A 21,064-nucleotide genomic window follows, 5' to 3' on the forward strand; every position below is an offset into this window, starting at 1 on the left:
TTTTTATTCCCAGGGATTGAATTTGTCCATACAACAAAGTCTCTGTGAAAACAATTGTATGATTTAGTCATTGCATTTTTCTAATCTGAAAGCAGATGTTTAGCAGTCTGGTTGTTTAATCCTTCATTTTGCATAGGTTCCCAGACAGAAAAAAAAACAATAATCATAATTCACTGTCTTCCTCTCTCATACATATCTATCTATCTATCTAGATCAGCTATCAACTACCCCAAGACTACTGGGGAGTGTAACCTGAATTGTATGAGAAAGAAAAACGATGCCTTGGATGCACCTAAACATCACCCTGCTCTGCAGTTCTTCATTACCTTTGCTAACACCTTGTAGAGAACCAGAAAGAAGAAAATAGGGACAGGAATTGGAGACACCACCAGGAGGATGAAAATGCATCTCTCCCCACTGCACTTTTATCCAGGAAACTTAGGAACATTTCAGTTTTATGATGGTAAGTGGTGGCAAGTTGTTTCTTGAGTTCACCACAGGAGACTCCAGCACTGAAAGAACCAGGTGGCCCTTCCCCCTCTCAGAATTTTGGCCATAACTTTCTCTGTCTCTGGGATGTGATAAGCAATTAGACTTTCTGCCCTGACAGAACTTCCTAATTCTAATGCCCATCATGGTCATCTAGTCTGACCTTGTTCTTCCTCTATTTCTATGGTAAGAGACACTACAGCACTGTTGTCTGAACAGACCTGGCAAAATAGGTGTGTAAGTATCCTGTTTCATCTGTAACCCATTAAGAACTTTCCAGCCCAACAGGAACTCCAGCTTGTTTACATATAAATAAAGGGGTCTTTGCTAGCTCTCTTGGCAATCAAGAGAGGCTCTCTTTAAGACATCTGTTTGCTGCATTTCAGGAATATATAAGTCTACCAAGAAGTGCCGTTTAATAGCATTAGTTTTTCCCTCCTCTACATCTGAGTTATCCAAGAGATTTGTAACATGCAAACACTGGTTCCCCAGCTGTGTGGGTTTCCTTCCATCCAACAGACACTGGTATCAGAGAAGAGTCGTCGAAAAGTCAGGAAGTTGAGCTCGGCGAGATCTCACGAGTCTTTTTAGTTTTCCCTAGATGATGATGGGAGCGCACATCACCTGCTGGTCCAGGTCTGCACAGCACCAAGCACAATGGGACCAAGGAGTACTGAAGCACTAATAACAATCTCTTGAATCACAAAATGTTTTGGATCAGAACCTTAATATCCATCAACTTCATGAAAAAAACTTGTGCAGATTCAGACAGACATCATCTTCCTTTCCAAATGTAAACAGATTAATATCCACTGTAATTACTAGAAAGTCTCAACAGAGGAGAAATTAGAGCAGACTTTTCTGTGCCTACTAAAAACTTCAAGTGAATTATTGCCAAAACATGAAGCTTTTGAGCCATTCTGTAGCTGTTACAATCAAAATACCATTTAAGTAAATAAGCAGTGTTGTTATTGCAGTATCAGACCCAGGATACTAGAGAGACAAAGTGGATGAGGTAATATCTTTTATTGGAGCAACTTCAGTTGGTGACAGAGTTGAGCTTTCAAGCTACACAGAACTCTTCTTCAGGTCAGGGAAAGGTACTCAGTGTCACAGCTAAATACAAGGTGGAGCATATAATTTAGCATAAGTAGTTAACGGGTATTCAAAGGGACCATTCAAGGTGAAGTGGCCACTTCACACTCTGCATACCTTTCCCGGACCTGAAAAAGAGTTCTGTGTAGCGCAAAAGCTTGTCTCTCTCACCAACCAAAGTTGTGCCAATAAAAGATATTATTCACCCACCATGTCCATCTAAGTAAATTAGCATCCTTATCCGAATGATCTCAGGAGATGACTAGTCTCATTGCCATGGTGAACCACTTTGGGACAATGCATAGAATGAAAACTCTTGTTTCCAACAGGTATTACGCTTCCAGGAAAAAGCTTAGTTTTGTTTCTGTAATTGGAATGCATGAGAATGATGAGGAAAGCTTTGCTTAAATCTGTTTTACACCAGCCGACAGTCATCATTAGATCTTTCAAAATGCCCCGCTTAAATGAGTGGCTGTACTCCAAATCTTGGTTCTGCCAATTGTATTCGCCATTACAATGTATTTACTTTATGCAGACAGGGAAGCAAAGACAGTTTCCTTTAAGCAGCCTTGAAGGGACACTGGTTCAAGTAGTATCACAGCTAAAGTCTAAGCATTAGTAGCCATTAGCTCGGAGGACAGAGGCAGATTTCAAAACATACAGAAATTAATCATTTTATAAAGCGTGCAAATTAAGGACAGTGAAATACCGAGGACCACCAGTGCCTGTTCCCTTATAACCACAGAAAATGGATGCTGCAGAAACATCCACCCCACTTTTAAAAGATGATACTCCAGAGAAAGATCAAAAAGCACCAAGTATCTAACTAAGATATCCTATTCTATTCAGTTTCTCATACTGCACTTATCAGTTTGGCATTCATCCAACCAATCATTGCACTCATCCAACAATGCATTAAGCTGCATAACTAGCATCTGTAATGGAAGACATCCTCCATTTAACAATTACTTCAACATTGTGCATGGCAAGAAGAAACACCCTGAAATCTCATGCCATTCAACCCTTCCGAAGTCAATGGAATTGCATGGGACTTAAGCCAGCACAGAATTTGTCCCAAAGCATACTTTTCAAATAAAAATAACCATTCCCACCTGAATACTTTCACTTAGCTTTCTGTTTTCTTTTGAAAACTTAGTTTTTTTAAAAGTATCAGAAAGTGTATCATTAAACCCCGTACAAATTATTTGTTAACAGAACCTCGTCTGACAGACAACGGGAACGTGAAGTTCAGAACATTTGTTACTTCACTTAATGTGCTTTTAAAGAAAATATATATTTCTGATGCCACCAGTAATGTTTATATATTGTATATTGTTATATAATGTATATTGTTGTAAAATTGTCAACAAACTTTTATGGCTTTCCTATTCATATGAGTACTCAGTCATCCATTCGTTCCTAGATCCACTTCAATCCTGAAAAAAAAATCAATAATTCTGAATTAATTAGGAAATGGGCACTGAGCAGACGTAACTTCTTCAATGTTTTATTTTTGTTTCTCAACTTTTATTGCCTATTTTTTCAAAAACAGAGGGATCTACTCTGTGGTGAAACATTGGAAAAGCACTGTGTTTTTCAATATTTTAAATAAAGCAGGCTGAATATTTCAAATATTAAGCTGTGTCTTGTGCTTTTCAATTAATTGATGTTTTTTCAATTAATTGATGTTCAATTTCTGAGCAGTTACTTGATTGTTCAAAATTTGAGCTTCTTTGTGTGGACAATAGGTCACATGATATATTTATACGGCATGATTGGATGGAGTAACCCTTTAGCAGATGTCAATTTCAAGTACTAACAATTTTGATTTCAAAATTTATTTGCTAGAAATATTCTGCAAGATCTGATTAATATTTGCTGTTTGAGGCAAACCTTTTTGCTAGTAAAACTCATTCACTAGAATATTCATAAAAAGGGAATATAACTAAGGGAATGTCTGCACTACCCACTTGATTGACGGGCATCGATCGATCCACTGGGGATCGATTTATTGCGTCTAGTCTAGATGCAATAAATCGACCCCCCAAGCGCTCTCCCGTCGACTTTTGTACTCCAGCTCCGCGAGAGGCGCAGGCTGAATTGACATGGGAGCGGCAGCAGTCGACTCACCATAGTGAAGATACCACGGTAAGTCGATCTAAGTACATCGACTTCAGCTATGTTATTCACATAACTGAAGTGCGTAACTTAGATCAATCCCCCCCGCTGTGTAGACCAGGGCTAAGTAAGACTGTAGCAGATCTAATAATCTAAATGAATATTTTTAAAGGTTTGCAGGTTATATGTGGCAAAAAATTTTCATAGTTCAGAATTAAGCCACGGGGAAAAAATTATATGACATTAAAAGAAACAGATAAACAAAATACTTTTATTTCCTTTGCTTCTTCAGATTAGATAAACTATAAAAATCCAGTAGATTTTGCAAAGTATATTCTAATTTCTGAAAGCCTTTAAAAAACCTAAAAAAACCAGAGGCCAAAACTGTGGCCTTTAATTTTTTGACACTGTGCCTTAAACCTCTTGCCAGAATGCATGCATATAACTGGAATGGACTTTTACTTTCATATGTCCCCTTTATTAAAGTAAGCTGTGTGAATTCAAGACTAACTCTGTTGTCAGAGAGCTATTATAAATAATCTGTTATAACTTGATTTTTTTTCAAACTGATGCTGTCTCTCCAATAGTGACGTGTATATAACCTATTCATTTTTAAGCCATAACCCAGTATTTCATTACTGCTGTACATACATTAACATAGCTATCACGTTTAAACATTCTGAACAGCCTTTTACCTTTAAAACAATATGAGACTCTGGAAAAGAAGCAAAGATAGTAAACATTAATGAAACCCACTAACATCCCAGTGATTAAGCACCAAATCTATATAACTTTTTATTAACTTTTAATCCAATTTTTTTTTAGAAATAAAATAAATGTAAGTTCCAATTAACATTGATATGAGTCACAAATGGTTGCAAATTACCTAGAAACAATGACCTTACTAACTTTAATTAAATTCTGTAGGCTTGGAATGTTCTAACTACTGTAGAGTATTTGTCCCATCTTTGATGTATCTTGGAGAGTGTCTTTTTTGTTTAATCTCCTTTGGCATTATTTGAATTGCTTCAGAATTTCCATTTCATGAGGCAAATTTTCTTTGGCTTACAACTGAGCCAGTGAGCACTGAGCGATGTCTACTTTTTTTTTTTTTTTTTGGAATTGCACACTGTAGGGAGATGTCTTTGACTTCCTAGCAGCCCCTTTCTGTGCCAACATCCAAATACTGAACACTTGAGCCAGGTTTTCTGTGTCCTAAATGTATACACATGGCATGGTTATCTAAATTGACTGTGAAAGGACTCAGTCACAAAACTGTTAAATTAAATGTACAGCGTTTCAAAGCTCCATAGGGTATCCCTCAAAAGGAAAGTTCGTTTGACCTGTAATTGTTTCCAGTTCTCATATTTTCTCATCAGTTATTTCTCTACACAAACATCCTACAGTGCAACTCAGCTTCATGTTACCAGTGAATGCTGGAAGTCCTATTAGCTCACTGTGGCTATGGTAATAATGAGAACAGGGATGTGTGTTTCAAAATGCTTAAGTGTAGCTATCTTACTAATCATAGCTGCATTTGTTTTACATTATTAAATCATGCACAATTCTCTCCCCCCACCCGCCCCACCGGTGAAAAGGTTCCTTCATTAACAATGATGAATGATTGGTGTTGTTTATATATTCCCCTATGCGTGTTTACTCAATTTACTGAGCACTGAATTGTTAGTTCCCTTTCACCTTTAGAATGCCAGTCTTTTTTCATTCTTTTTGTATGTGAGATTGAAGGCTCATGAAAATGTTCCTGGTTGGCCCAAATCCTCAACAGACAGTGTAAGCACATCACAAACCCCATGACCACAACACTGCCCCATGATTGCGCATCAACCCACACACTTTAAGGATGAGCAGGGAATTAATTCTCCAGGGCATACATTCAGTCCTTCGCCTGTCCAATGAGATGGGTGCCAATTAGGATTAGTTGCAATGTGGATACCTGCCACCACTTCAATTCACACAGGCCACCATAGAGATATCAAAAGGTAAAAATTTTGATTACTTATGACTTGGGTTGGATTTGAACTGGAAATAAAAAGCTACACATCAAATTGCAATTTCAAACTCAGACAGTAGATCTACACTGCACACTAAGCCTGGGCTCTCACCCAGGTTTAAGCCCAAACCCCTCTTCCATCTACACACAAATCACCTTGACTGAGGTTAGCAACCACTCGGGACCTGGCCTGTGGAGGAGGGGAGGAAGGGAAAGAGTCAGAGACTAAGTCCTGCTGCACCTCGGGTTCAAGCGCTGCCATATTGCAGTGTGGACACAGCTCAAGTCACAGACCTGAGTCAGAGTCTGCATAGTGTAGTATGGATGCTTTAGCATGGCTGAGACACCCAGGTCTAGCAATTGTAAACCCAGGTTTACAATGCAATGCAGATGCTCAAGCATGGGCTTGGAAACACTAAGTCTACAAGTCCAGGTCCCACAGACCCTGGCTTAGTGTGCAGTGTAAACATGCTCCTAGTAATCCTATCATAAAATGGCCTAATTTTCAGATGCGCTGAGAACATGCAACTCTCAATAAAAGTACCAACAAAAAAATCACTTCCTGGATTTTTGTGAAGATAATTTATTCTTCCAGGTTTAAATAAGGTTGCTATGAAATACTTGTTTTGTTTTAAGTAGTAAATGGAACATGATGTGAAAAGTCCAAATAGGAGTACTTACATCCAGTATCATTTTGCAATAATGGTTTTTAGTACCAGCAAAAAACCTACAGCACAAAATAAGAGGATTGGAAACGAGAACACCACATTTGTTTGATCCAAAACTCTTAAATGACCAAGGGTTTTCTCTGTAATCACAGAGCAAAGTCTCTTACAAACATGAACCATCAGTCTCAGGCCAGGTCTACACTACAAACTTTTGCTAATGCAAGTTACATAGGCACAAAGCTGCAGCAGTTAGCATATCACTTGCGCACATGTGTCGGCACTGCACATACTCACTAGGAGCGCTTGTTTCAATGCAGGTAACACAATGTTACCACAGTCCAGCACACTGTTTTTTGGGAAGTTTTGGCAATTCATGGTGGGGCAGAAACAAGTAGCAAAGGGGGTGACTGGGACAGCAGGGTTGCGTTCCCAACATGCAAATTTCTCCAATGCCATTTCGTACTTATTTTGAAAATTCCACCCAGGAAGGACTTGTCATGGTCCACCATCTCTGAGAGAAGCATGGACGCTATTGTCATGAGCATTGCAAGCACAGGCCACATGAGCCTACTGTCTGAGTTTGAAATATCTACAGAGCCCCAAGAAGAGTCATGGGGAACATGATGACTTCCTGGAGGGCAGATTGATGGTGGCATTCATAGAGCAGCTGCACATGGTGGAACACTGCTTCTGGACCAAAGAAATAAATACTGACTGGTGAGATCTCATTGTAATGCAGGCTTGAGATGAGGAGCAGTGGCTGCAGAACTTTCAGATGTGCAAGGCCACGTTCCCAGATCTGTGTGCTGAGGTCACCCAGCCCTACAGTGCAGAGACACCAGAATGAGAGCTGCACTGACAGCGGAGTGGCGATCACACTCTGGAAACTTGCAATGCCAGATTGGTACCCGTCAGTGGAAAATTGCTTGGGAGTTGGAAAATCCACTGGCGGGGCAACTGTCATGCAAGGGTGCAGGGCCATTAATCATCTCCTCCTATGCAGGACTATGACTCTCAACAATGTGCAGGACATAATGGATGGATTTGCAGCAATGGAGTTCCTGAACTGTGCTGGAGCAATAGATGGCACGAATATCCCCATTCTGGCACTAGACCACTTGCCACAGAGTACATCAAACAGAAAGGGCTATTTTTCTATGGTTATGCAAGCACTGACAGAACACCAGGAATGTTTCACCGACATCAGTGTTGGCCGGTCAGGAAAGGTGTATGACGCTCACATCTTTAAGAACACAGGACTGTTCAGAAAGTTACAAGCAGGTACTTTCTTTTCCAGTCAATGGATTAACATTGGTGTTGTTGAAATGCCAATAGTGAACCTGGGGGACCTAGCCTACCCCTTACTCCCCAGTTCATGAAGCTGCATGCCAACCACCTTGACAGCACCAAAGAAAGATTTGACTAATTGCTCAGCAGAACGACAGCTGGATGTTCTTTTGGTAGATTGAAGGTTCGCTGATGTTGTCTACCTACTAGACTGGATCTCAGTAACAAAAATATAACAACTGTTATAGCTGCCTGCTGCATCCTGCACAATACATGTGAAGAAAAGTGGGGGAAGTTGCCACTGAGGTGGAGGAGTTTGAACAGCCAGACACACGGGCTATCAAAAGAGCTCAACATGGAGCTATACAGCTTAGGGACGCTTTGAAAGAACACTAACAGCGAGCCACAGTACTGCATTGTGGTGTACTGTGCGTCACCTAGCCCTACAGTCTGGGGGCCTGTTAGGAATTGCATGGTGCTTGGTGCATATCTATAATACTGACAATGCACCGGTTAATGTTGTGGTGCTTCCTGTACATTTATCATTATTACACTGTTTGTCACTGATCCTATGAGTTGTGTCACAGTGTACAACAACAAGTAAATGGTGCTTTCACTACCGCCAGACATTATGCAGTATATGTTGGAAATCAATAAAGATGAACTATTTACCAAACTATACAGTTTTATTGACTAATGAAAACATCTTAAGAAATTCTGTGTAATTTAAAAGCAAATACATTAAAACCTTAATAAATTTATGGAACAGAGGTTAAATAAGAGGAAGAAACATTCATGTCCATTTTAGCTACACATACATCAACTGTGGTTCTCACAGGTTAGTGTATATGAAGCTGTCGTTGCCCTTAATGTCCCCCTGTGTAGAGTGGTAGGGAAGGGATGCGGCCCCTGATGCCATGTGGAATGTGGAGGGTGGTTGTAGGGAGGTGCTGTACTTTGTAGTACCCCATGGCCTGCAAATGGAGGCAAGCACAGGATTGTAGGTCCACTAGAGTCTGCAGCCAGAGAAGCCCCATCATGTCCTGATGCATCTCCCTCTCCTTTTCCTGGTGGGACCCCCGGGCCTTTCTGCTCTTTTCCTCTCCATGCAGTCTTCAATATTCATCCTCCAAGCCCTCTGCTTATGAAGGATAATGCAGCACTGGCTTGCAGGATCTCACTGAATAAGTCACTCCAAGTCCTCTTCTTTCTCCTCCTCTTCTGTGTCAGGCATTCCAATGGTGTGGAGGGAGAACCCCTCAAGACCACAACAGCCATAAATGCAGATAAAACACAAAGAGGTACCACTGTCTGTTTAGTCTCAACGGAAATCAAAAGTTAGATTTAGAACTCCCTTCCCATGCTCTCCTAAATTTTTAAACAAGACTTGATTACTGACACTTCTGCTTCAGAGTGATTGTGCACGGTGCCACTCACAGCACCAGCCACAGTGAATATGGCCTGCTAGGGGTGAGGGAAATGCATGAAACTATATGGGAGTATAGGTCAGTGTCACTGAATACAGCACCATTTTCCATAAGCTGTGGAGATTTTAGCTGATATCTCATTCCTGAAGGTAACAAAGGCACAGAGGGCACAGCTGCTGCTGGTGTCTCAAAGTTATCCGGGCCATTATGTGGCTAGACTGTTTACTGCAATGCTGCCAGCCACAGTTATAGCCAACTGGCATAGGGAAAAAAATGTCCTATGTGAAGAAATAAGGCCACCATCCAGAGAAACTTTTGGGAGAGGATGGTAGAGGAACTCGATGGAAGTTTCATCAAGAGCTCTCAGAAGGATTTCAGGGACATCTGTGTACATAAACTGCTCCGGGATGCCCCGGCCTAACTCTACAGGGGAAGAAAAAGCAGATAACTCTACCTCTCTTTGTTGTGAATTAATGAAAAGTTGATAGCTGTGTCCTGCTAAGTTGGGGATGCCATCACTGTAATGAGAAACAAACACACATGCTTACCAAATGTTCCTTCCCCTGCTTTGGGATCACCCATGCTCAACTGCCAGGACTGACTGGACTGCGGTGGAGTCTCAAACAGGCTCTGGCTCAAAGCACAATGGAGTCCCCAGGTCACATATGCCCCATCCTCTTGCTCCACCTCCGTCCTTGTTGTTCATGCCAGGGACCTTTGACTCAGGCTCCTCGGAGGTATCCATGGTATGTGCAAGTGGTGATGGGGTCTCCGCCAAATATCGCATACAGCTCTTTGTAAAAGAGAAAGGTCTGAGGCTTGACTCTGGATCAATTGTTGTCCTCTTTGGCTTTCTGATAGGCCTGTTGCAGTTCCTTTGCTTTCAGGAAGCACTTCTGCTGCTCCCCATTGTACCCCTTCTCCTGCATTCCCCGTGCAATGTGCTCATAGGTATCCAAATTTCTATAGCTGGCCTGTAACTGTGCTTGAACAGTCTCCTCTTCCCACTGGACCAGGAGATCCAAAATCTACTGTATACTCCATGCTTGAGTGCATCTGAATTGTGTAGCTGGTGTGATTAACTGGGCAGTTGCACATGACAATGGAGAGCTGCTATAAGTGGGCTTGCCAAGATGAACAACCAGGAAAAGGCATTTCAAAAATATGTTGGGTTTTAAAGGAGGGGAGTGGCTTCCAGTCTTCATTACCCCTAGGCAGTGGAGTTAACAATTGTGACCAGAGCGGTCACTGTCAGGCACTGTGGGACCGTTGCTGGAGGACTGTTAGAATCAACATAAGTAATGCAGCATCTACACTCACACTGTATTGACCTCAGTAATTCAACCATTGCTCAATACGGCTCACGGAGCTGGTGTTACCATAACAATGTAATGGAGAGTTTGCATTGGTTGGAGACAAATTTAAGTGTAAACACATGCACAAATAGGTTGACACAAGATGGTTTACATCAGCCTAACTTTGTAGTGTAGACCAGGCCTCAGACTGATGAGAACTGGCAAAAAGAAAACACAGTTGTGTCCCTTTCCAACCAAAAAATGGCTGTTTTCATAAAACTAGGGTTTCAGAATTTTAAAAACTTTAAACATTTACCAAAGCTACCACATATTTGCCATAGGCTCATTTTCTCACCAGCAGAAAACAATAAAGAATTGAAATGTCCAATCCATGTGAGATCTCATGGGTAACAGAGTAACTAAGGTATTTCCAGCATGTCTAACACCCTCACTGATTCGCAAAACATTACCATTGGGGGATGGAAAAATGTACGGGTCAGATTCAGAAATGAGATATCAGGTCCATCTTATTAATGTATAGACTTTGAATGAACATACTATATTTTTTATCTCTCTACTTTGAGAATATATATATATATATATTTAAATTATAAATAATACTTAATATTCATTCATCAAAATAGAATAGTTTGATGAGGCAGATAGGCCCCACAATGGCAACGAAAGTACAATGGCTCCCAACACCTTCAGCAGATGTCAGGAATAGAGAGAGGACTTAAAAGGAGGAGACCCCAGTTCTGGACTGACAAGGAAGGAGGGCAGAGCTCCACTTCTCCTGATGTGAAAGAAGCCTGGTTGCAACCCAGAGTGTTAGCAAGGCTGTCAATCAGACGAGCCTTCTGTTAGAAGGGAGGACAGGTTGCTAGGGGACCAAATAAAGTATGGACTACTTGAACACAAGCCCTGAACAGAACAGCAGGATCCCACAGAATATTCATTCAATGACCTGTTTTTTATCCAGATTTTTTTTTTTGTACCTTAATTCTCTCTGGGAGTGGTAGAACTGAAGTTTGATTTTACCCCTGAGCTAAAGCACCACTACCTCAGATGTAGCAAGAGATAGCGACCTACCAACAGAGACCTATACCTGGGTAAGTCATGCCCTGATGGGCATGAGGGGATGCTGCAGGGGCAAACTCAGTCACAAATAGTTAATATACTGGAAACATGAAAGTGATATTTATACAGAATTTATTTTTCATAAATTCATTGAGCAGTGCTCACTAGCACAATTAGAGGGTTATTCCTGTGTTAAATTCTTCTTTCCAAGATTTGGGCAAATAAGTCCAATCCTTACGTTGTGCAGGTGACACTCAATCTCTTCTTCATGCTAAATAACGCCACTGTCACAAAACTGACCCTCCTCTTGGCAGAGATCAACCCATGCCTGAAGCAGAGCTGGACGAAGCTGAACCTGAACAAGACTGGCAGGCAGAAGAAAACATGGGGAAGAGTTGGACGCCGCAGAGCAGTCTCTTTCAGCTGAAGGCACACAACCACAACGGATCAATACAGACACTGGTTTAGGAGTGCTCCTGCATTCCTTGTTGACACTAAGCTCTCACAGAGCAGCGGCCACGTTGAACACTTTCCATCATTTCTGGCAAGCAAAGAAACAAACCATCCTTGCAGAAGATGACCTAGCCTCAGTAGTACATGCCTCTGTCACCCCCAAGCTGGGCTATAGCAATGCTATATGCTGCTCACAGGCTTAAGTGCTTTGCTGAATCAGGACTTAAATCTATATTCTCTAGACAGCAAATCTCACCTTTGGAAATATCCAGGCTTATGAATCACTTTGTCAAATCATTTATTTTATTATAAAAAGGAAACATTTTGTCTTATTGGTTTCCCTTAAGTTTGCACTTACACTATCTTCACAATCTTCAAAAGCCCTGAGTCCCAGCAATCCCCCCTGAGGAGGAGGGCTGAATATGACTTCTTCAAAGCCCATCAATGCTGCTCTGAGCATTAGATTGAGAATTGGGTTGTCTGAGACCAAGACAAGGTGCTCTCTTCCTTTCTGGAAGTGAAAACTCTGTAGGAAGGGACTTCCCAATTCAAATCTCCAGCAGCACCATTAGCATTAGATACCCCCAGGCTTGCCCTCTTTACTGGATTTCTAATTCACAACTAAATTCAAAAGTTTCAGGGATAATACAGACTAGTGATTCTTCAGAGTCTGCAACTGTGTAGTAGCCGGGGGCTACTAAAAGATTGTATGTGTTGTGTAACTTCAAAAAAGGACTTCCAGACTGTTCTAATTCAAAGCAGTCAAAACTAAGAATGAACCCACTGTGCCATCAGGGCTTCTGTCAGAAAGGTATTTAAGATTATAATTCACATTGTGAACAACTGTTTTGTCTGCTGTGATTGCAATGTTTTGCCAGATGGAACAAAGAATAGGTTAAAATGCCAATATGTATTTATTAAATGTTAACATTCAAATGTATAGTCTTATATGGGACTGAAAGGACATTTTTCATATATACAGTACTAACCTGTTACAATGGGGTCAAGTGTTTAAGTTTGTTCTTACAAACAAAGCTGCTAGTTGCTTTTCATAGTATCTTCTCTTAAAATTCTTGGTTGGCGTTTATTTTCTTTGTGTCTAAGGGTGGGTTTATTATTTATTATTAATTATTATTATTATTAATATGGCTTTTTTGTATATTGCTGCAGTGAGTTTGTGATAAAAATTATCTGAAGTTTAGTCTAAATATTTCTGAAGATAAACTTAGTGCTTCATATTGTGATTTTCATTGTTATTTTGACTAAAAGTGAAAGAGAAGCAAGAGTCACAGAAAGTGGGATGCCAGTTGCCAGGCAACACGTGATACCTAGCTCTCAAATTCCTATAGCATGAAATATCTATAAAAGCTTCTACAGTGTATGACATCTAGTAAAGAGAGAAATCAGAGACACACGCTTATTGGAATGCGTCATAAGTCAAGGTAAGAAGCAGCAGCTGTGCCACCAATCCAGTTTGCAGGGTATACAGAAGTAAAAAGGGTACCCTGGACTTTAATTTGAGTGGGATGTGGGTCCATGGGGAGATATCTCCGAAATCAGTATTTACTTGTAACCCAAATGAGGTAACACTACCAGTAAGGGACCACAACACCACAAAGGTCTTGGCAGGGAGGGGAGCTCTATACTTTGCTCATCTGGTTGCAGAGTTTAGTTTTTACCATTTCATTATGATGTTATTTTTAGACAAGAAAGGAGTGCATTGAGTGACCTATTAGCTGGGAGTAGAGGATTCATTAACAAAACATACAATTTGCAAGAATTCTGTATATTTATCTCAGTCCTTTCAAAGCTTTATTCAAATTAGTAGTTCTTGTTTCAAAGCTTTATTCAAATTAGTAGTTCTTGTTCTAATAAGTATACCCAATATCACTTGAATAAAGGTTTGCAAGGTTGATCCCTTTTTCTTTATGAACTCTTAATATTTGAAACTAATGAATTATTTAAAAAGACACCTTATTGCTCATCTCTGCTTTCTTGCTTTCAGTTAGGAAGAAATTTGAAACAGGGAGTCTGCAAACTCTTAATTCTCAATGAAGACAGGGAAAAGTTCTCTTCTTAATTTTAAATGCACCAGTACTATTTTGATATTTTAAGACCTAGTTTGTCAAAAGCGGGTGTAGTATAAAACAATAGGGAATGCACTAACCTTTTAAAATTGTGTCCGTATGTACTTTAAAGAGTCCTTAATCTGGAAGTGTTGGCTCTTTCAGCCGTTATAGCTTATTTGTCAGCAAGAATTAGGAAACCAAAGTGCAGATATGAATGCACAAAAAACCTTCTGGTACACCAAATAAAAAAAAATAGTCAAAATGCATATGCAATACCTACATTTTAAAAGCTAAATAGTTTTTTTTCCATTTGTGAAATTTTAAATACAAAATAAATTCTCACCTCTTATGTGTCACCATCCTGAAAAGATTCATTTTAATAAGAAGTGGTGTTTAAATTACAAGAGGGCAATTAATTACATGGAGCAAAGAAAAACAGAATCATTCTGCCCTCTGCCAAACTCATACAAAATGCTGCCCTTTAATTTTGACATTTCCAGACATTTGACTGAACTGATTTTACTCCTGGGGGGATTCTGCGCCAAAAAAAATTAAAATTCTGCATATTTTATTTGTCAAAATAATGCAATATAATCACACCAGTTTCAATTGTTTTGGTAATTTATTTAAACTACAATCAAGAAAAAAAAGTCACAATAACTATTCAGCATTTCCTAAACACATTAAAGTTAAGTTACAAACACTTGGTAACATATACCCTGCATTCCAGTTACACATCCAGTTATGGATTTTCATTTAAATTACATCACAGAACACCAAACAGGAAAAAAAGTAGAATGTCATTTTAAATTGCTCAGATTTTCACACATGAAAGTCATACAGTTTTGCTAATCATTGTCCTGGACTGGACTGGGTACTTTAGGAAGTGCTTGCTTCTGATTGTCCTGACATATTATTGACTGCCTGGTAAATGTTTTATTTGCTCTCAAAATCTTTTTTTTAATGGGTAAGTAAAATAAATCCTGAGCTGTAATCTTACCCCACTGTGCCACTTTGGCACAGAAAAAGAGTGAGAAAGCACATAGATCTTCCTAGTTGATTCCCTTACAGTCATTTGTAAGGCTTTACATCACTCTGGCAATGTAGGGACTTTAAAACTTTTACAGGTTTTCTGCTCCTGGGGGAATTGACTGAGAATGGGAATAGTTAACTAATAATAGGAACATTAACAATGTTACTAGGATGCAGGCTGCTACCATTTCTGCATCAGGGAAAGAACCTTCCTCATGCATAATAAAAAGACCTACCCCTCCATGCCCCCAGCAAGCCACAATTGTTGGCAGGCACCCACCCTGCCCAGACCCACCCCTGATGGTGATCAACATCTCCCTCACAGGTACACATGCCCAGTCCCTTCCACAGTGATCTGAATTTCTGAGACTGCTCCAGGCACCCTGGAACATACCCACTGCCTGGGCTGCCAGGGAAAAGGCACATGTAACCCTGAAGATTTCTTTTGCATTTTTTTTTGCACGGGAGGGGCACAGAAATATGTGGGCCATATGAATTCTGCGCCTCTGTAGGGGTGCAGAATTCTGTCAGGAGTATGACTGCAACCATCATATTCTTTTAATTTCCTAGGTTTGGGCTTTAATAAAATGATTTTTAAAATGTAAAACTATTTCCAAGACACAAGAGAATGCTGGGCTGCACAATATACACACTCAGAACAAGAAGAATTCTTGTGGAATTCTGCCTTATTCCATACACCTTTATATAGTTCATATTCCAATTACTACATTGAATTAAAACAAAATTCCATGAGATTTCTTATACATCAACATCACATGAAAGTCAGCAGGATGTTAAGAAATCATACATTAAATGAGAACTTCCATACAACATATGGATACATATTGCCCATTTATTTTACTAATAACTGACCAACATTCCATTTTCATACAACAAAAAACAGGACCTGTGCACAGAGTTTTTAAGCCCACACTACTCTGTCAAATCAATAGAGATTTTCAACAGATTTCTGGAACATGTATCCATGAACTATGAACTGGTCTGACTAAACTTTTATCACCTCCCACCAAACTGCTTCTTCAAAAAAAAAAAACGCAACTTTTTCTTTTTTAATAATGGCCAAAATTATCTATTTTAAGACCTTTCATACTCAAAAATGGTAGAATCATTTTTGCTGAGACTTTCAACAACATCAACATACTACTCCCAGAATGAGAGCAAAGGTGCAAGATTCCAGCTTTCAGCATCTGAAAATAAACCTTTAGAATGGAAACACTCGTGCAACCTTAATTTCTTGTTGGACCTATGCTTGTTGTGGTTCAACAGCATACTTTAATTCCACATAAAATATCATAGAATATTAGGTTGGAAGGGACCTCAGGAGGTCATCTAGTCCAACCCCCTGCTCAAAGCAGGGCCAATCCCCAACTAAATCATCCCAGACAGGGCTTTGTCAAGCCTGACCTTAAAGACTTCTAAGGAAGGAGATTCCACCACCTCCCTAGGTAACGCATTCCAGTGTTTATGCTTAGTTAATTAGTGTAAAAATGGAAAATGAAAGTCAAAATGTGAAATCCAATTTGCAGAAAAGAAAGCACTCACATGTGAAATTCATGACACCATCAGCCCATTTCCCTATAGCCAGAAAGAGAGGGAAATCACAGAGCAGGATTAACCAATCCTAGTTTTTTACAGAGTAAAAGCTCCACTATAGGTAAAACATGCCATTTAAAGATACTCAGTTTGTTACCTATTCATCACTCCTCAACCTTTTATGTATGGCCAGCTTCAAAAAGGGGACTGAGGTGTTCATGCACAGCCACTTTTTTCATAAGTATATTCTCACTGTGACTTTTTCCAGAAATTTTTCCCATCTCTGCACCAGAGCGAGAGGAAGGAGCATCACACCCTTGTCTCCATAATTATAGAACTAACAATACTTCTGACATGTAATCTTGAACATAACATGTGTTTATTGCAGTTATGCAAAAGTAGCTTGAGGCATGCAAGTTTCATGTTCCAATTTCTCCGCCCCCTCTCCCATCTAATCCTGTATCAAGTGCCTTCATTCACCCACCACATGTAGATTTAGCATCCTTAGGGTGCATTCCAGGCTAGGTTCAGCACTGGATGAAAAACCTATTTGGTCCTTCTTGCAGTAGAAATGCAGTATTATCTGTCTTCATAATCTTGCTTGAAGTTACAAAATAACTTTGATTTATCTTCCTGCCCATTTTCAAAATGAAGACATTTTTTCCTATTAAGAAGTTGCTAAATTTCAGAAGCAACTGGAGGAACAAACGCAATATTTGCCCTCATACACATTTATGAAATGAAATACAACATAGTGCATTCAAGAAGACGAGGTAACTAGTTTTCTTATGATGGTTAACACTAATTCTACAGAGTATGTATGCATGATGGTTCCCGTGCTAATTGCTACTTTGACATACCAGAAATTCAAGGAACTAGGATTGACCTTTAGAGCCCTAAATGTACTGGGACTTAATGAAGTGAAATCATATCTCTCTGCAAGTGATACTTTGGCAGATGAGATCAACTGATCAACAGATGAGGTGCTCAAATCGACAGTCCTCTGGATTTATAAATTTGAGGCTGCTGGCAAGATCACATTAGTTGAGGATGCATCTACATCCAATCTGTTGACTTTCAGGGGGCATGCTGCAAGGCATATTTACTTTCCCAGGAGGAGACAGTGGGATAGAAAGAATTAAAGGGGATAAATGGTACCAGTTTGTTTAAAATTTAATTTGAATCATGATCATTTAGGGGCGATTTTAAATTATTTTCATCCTTTTTTGTACAAGACCAGGAGCACTGGATAGGTGCATTTAAAAGAAATGCAAAGCAAATAAATGGCCTGCCACTTTCTTACTATACACAAACAATTCAATGGAAATAGCACAAAATCTCTGTATGGAATCAGACTGCTTTCCTGTGTTCCACACAAAAATATGCTGTACAATGCATCCTCTTTTACAATGAAAAAATAACTGGTAAAAAAATTCATTTATAAGAACGTTCATCTCACAGAAATGCGAAACTGCCTAGAAAGATGGCCCATACAAGGAGCAGACTTGATGAATGAATTCATTTTCCATGCAGTAAGCCACTTACCTCCAATTTCCACTGCTTGACAGAGCCTCCTTACATGAAGGTCTGTTAAAGGAATAAATGTCTTTCAAAAATGCCTTTTTTGGTAATGAACAAATGTGCTTAAGATGCTACTTGTGAGAAAGGATGAGACTCATATTGCAAATATCATACTAATTTTTTCCAAATCTTAGTAGAGAGTCACTCTCAGAATTGCCCCGAGGAAGAATAAAGAAACATCAGCACAGCAGAAAAATCTGAACAGAGAGAAAATCTTTAACAGTGTGTTTATATCCAGTAGTTTATGTAAACTCTGGCATGTCTTTTCCTTTTATGCTTTGCAAGATATTGTAAAGAAGTTAAAGATCAACACTGAAGATCAAAACAGCGTTCACAAAATGTTATGCCGCTGCCCCTGTACAGTAGTTCAGGACCGAGTTTGCCCAATTACAGAAAAGAAAACTATTCAGAGGGTAAACAAAACACAAGCTACATTAATTAAATATATTTAGGGAAAAAAGTGGATCATTCCTACAAATGAGGAAGGTGAATATACAACCTAGAGCTCATTAAAGAGTTAAATGTAACCAAAAGAGGCTTGTGAAATCTTTCATTAAGTTGCAGTCACAACCCAAAAAGCAAAGGCAAACGTCCAATTTTAGAAAGAGATGGACTCAACATGGGCCTTACCTACAGTGCAAAATGGCAGCAGTTTAGTTATTGTGGTGGTTTGATGACCCAGTAATACAGAATGTTGAAAGCATTTCACTCCAAATTTCCAATCATTATACCAGGTTCCCATCAAATCCTACATCAAATTCAAAATTCTATGGGTAAGTCCTTAGGTATGCTGGAGCAGTGCTCAGTGCAGCCTGGCAGAGGCATGGGGGAGGAAGATGGGCTAGGAGGTCTGTGACCAGAACATACCGAGTTCCCATGATTCCCAGCCAGCCTAACAGCCCTGGGGGAAAATCCTCAGATGGCTGCTTAAGGCAGCTGTCAGCTCTCTTGAATTACTGGAAGAAAGCAAAAGGATCCAAACACAGACAAAGTCCTGGCTCCCACATTGGATTTCTAAGGCCCCGCCAGGGTGGGGCCAAGCTTCCAAGGTGTGCCTCTCTCTGAAAGGATCTACCATAATGACCGTGGACAAAATCAGGAAAAAAATCAACTGTCAACAACAACAATGGAGCAGGAGAGAAGTCTTCTCTGCAGCTGACCCACGGCTACGGCATTCTCTCCTGTGAGAGACTGGAACTACCATAAATCTTAGTGCCTTCGGGACCATATGTATTTAAATACTCAGAGGGTCCTGTTGTCCTGATTTAAAGCCAAAATCTACTCACTGTTACTTCAATGCAATTCCAATGAAGTCAGTAACAGAGGTCGGGGGTGGAGGAAGAAAAAGTGGAGACATAGACCACATTCCAGTTTAAGGTAAACAATAAAGGGATCCCACTTACATCTATACCAGAAGAGCACGGTAGCCCCAACTCACCAACCTGCATGCACATCTAAAGTCAGAACATGACCACATATTTTTGTGGTACTTTAATGAAACACAGAAGCACCTTGAAAGAAGAAAATAAAAACTGAATCTACAATGATCCATGTGATATTAGTTATGTTTTAGCATCCAATTCCTGGTCTCCTTAAACCCAATAAAAGTTTCACCAGTGAGCTCAAGAGAATTGGGTTCGAATCCTTTGTCTGCATTTAGAAATAACATTCATACTAGTAATATTAGAAATAGTGCTTTTTACAGGAGGAGCACATGGGAAGTATGTACATAAAAGGAGAATTTTAAAGTTTAATTAGTTTGATGGGTTTTATAAATATCTATAGGCTCCAGTCTGGGGTCACTACATGACAGCAATGTTGTTATTAATCAGCTAAACTAGCCTATTCAATAGGAATGATATAACAGACACTGATAAGTGTCTATTTTAATAGGAGTGTATACACTCTAAAATTGATCAATTGATCACTAGTGTTGTCATTCATCATTTTTATGACATTTTACATAAAATGTACTTACTTGAAAGTAGTACAGATTAGCTGTATTACTCTTAATGATCATGCACATTACAGACAAAAGAGCTCTGAAAAGGGAGAAAATAGATGTCTCTGCATGCAGGTTTCCAAGCAAGCGCCTCATCAGGAAGGCTCCACTTCTTTTTGTTTTAATTGTGGGGAGGGTTTTCTTTTGGGTGCGGTTGTAACTAATAGCATACAATAATATGTATAAGTAGCTGAAATTCCTCCTTCCAGTGTGCATTACTTTGCATTGTCTGCACTTGAATTTCATCTACAATCATGCTGATTAGCTATCTGGAGCTAGACTGTGCCATTTAGGCATAGCTGAAATAAGGGTTGACACAGCACCATCCCATTCCATGGGAGCTCTAGAAGCTACTACGCTGGCCAGTGCACAGGTACCTTCTGTCCCCAAGGAAGTAGGAAAGAGGAAATCCCTATAACCCTCACCAGCAATTCTGCCTGGTCCATATGTAGGCCACACAGGAAAAGAAGGTAATGGGATGGGAATTTTTATGTCTGCACATCCACATAAGGGCCAGCAAGAATCTGGCCACTAGTTTGGTCAGGTCCTGGACTTCCTGCCAATTCTTACTAATCAGAATTCTTTTGTGTCATCAACATTGAAGTCCACCAAATTTCTCTACCATTCCTACCCCAAAGCCATACAGCATCCCAGACCCACTCAGGCTCTCAACTGTCATGTCACAGGAGTCTCCTGTGTGATAAGCCAAATGTGTAAGCAAAAGCTATCTCACCAGAATATACCCTCCTCCAAATGAAACAAATAGATGCCACAAGAAAGAATTGATAGTTGGTGAAGACGGGATCTGAGCATATAACTACATACCGCTGGTGTAAAATAAATACATTTTTTAAAAAAAATTTAAATGCATGTCCACGTAATTTTATGAGCAGCTCTACAGCA

At 39.8% G+C, this 21,064-nt stretch overlaps 1 protein-coding gene across 5 annotated transcripts in view; it reads right to left on the reverse strand.

Moving 5' to 3' along the window:
- KLF12 (KLF transcription factor 12) overlaps positions 1 to 21,064 on the reverse strand; it is a 351,939-nt gene that overhangs the window by 247,487 nt on the left and 83,388 nt on the right. For 2 of the 5 annotated variants that reach the window (XM_074961996.1, XM_074962020.1), the window contains exon 2: positions 2,957 to 3,020. The exons of the other annotated variants lie outside the window; for them this stretch is intronic. In XM_074961996.1, the coding sequence (XP_074818097.1) occupies positions 2,957 to 2,977 (21 nt within the window). In that variant the 5' untranslated portion in view covers positions 2,978 to 3,020. The remainder of the gene's footprint in view (positions 1 to 2,956; positions 3,021 to 21,064) is intronic. 5 annotated transcript variants of the gene reach the window in all.

Source organism: Natator depressus, chromosome 1 (genome assembly GCF_965152275.1).
Source record: "Natator depressus isolate rNatDep1 chromosome 1, rNatDep2.hap1, whole genome shotgun sequence".
Classification (NCBI taxonomy): domain Eukaryota; kingdom Metazoa; phylum Chordata; order Testudines; family Cheloniidae; genus Natator; species Natator depressus.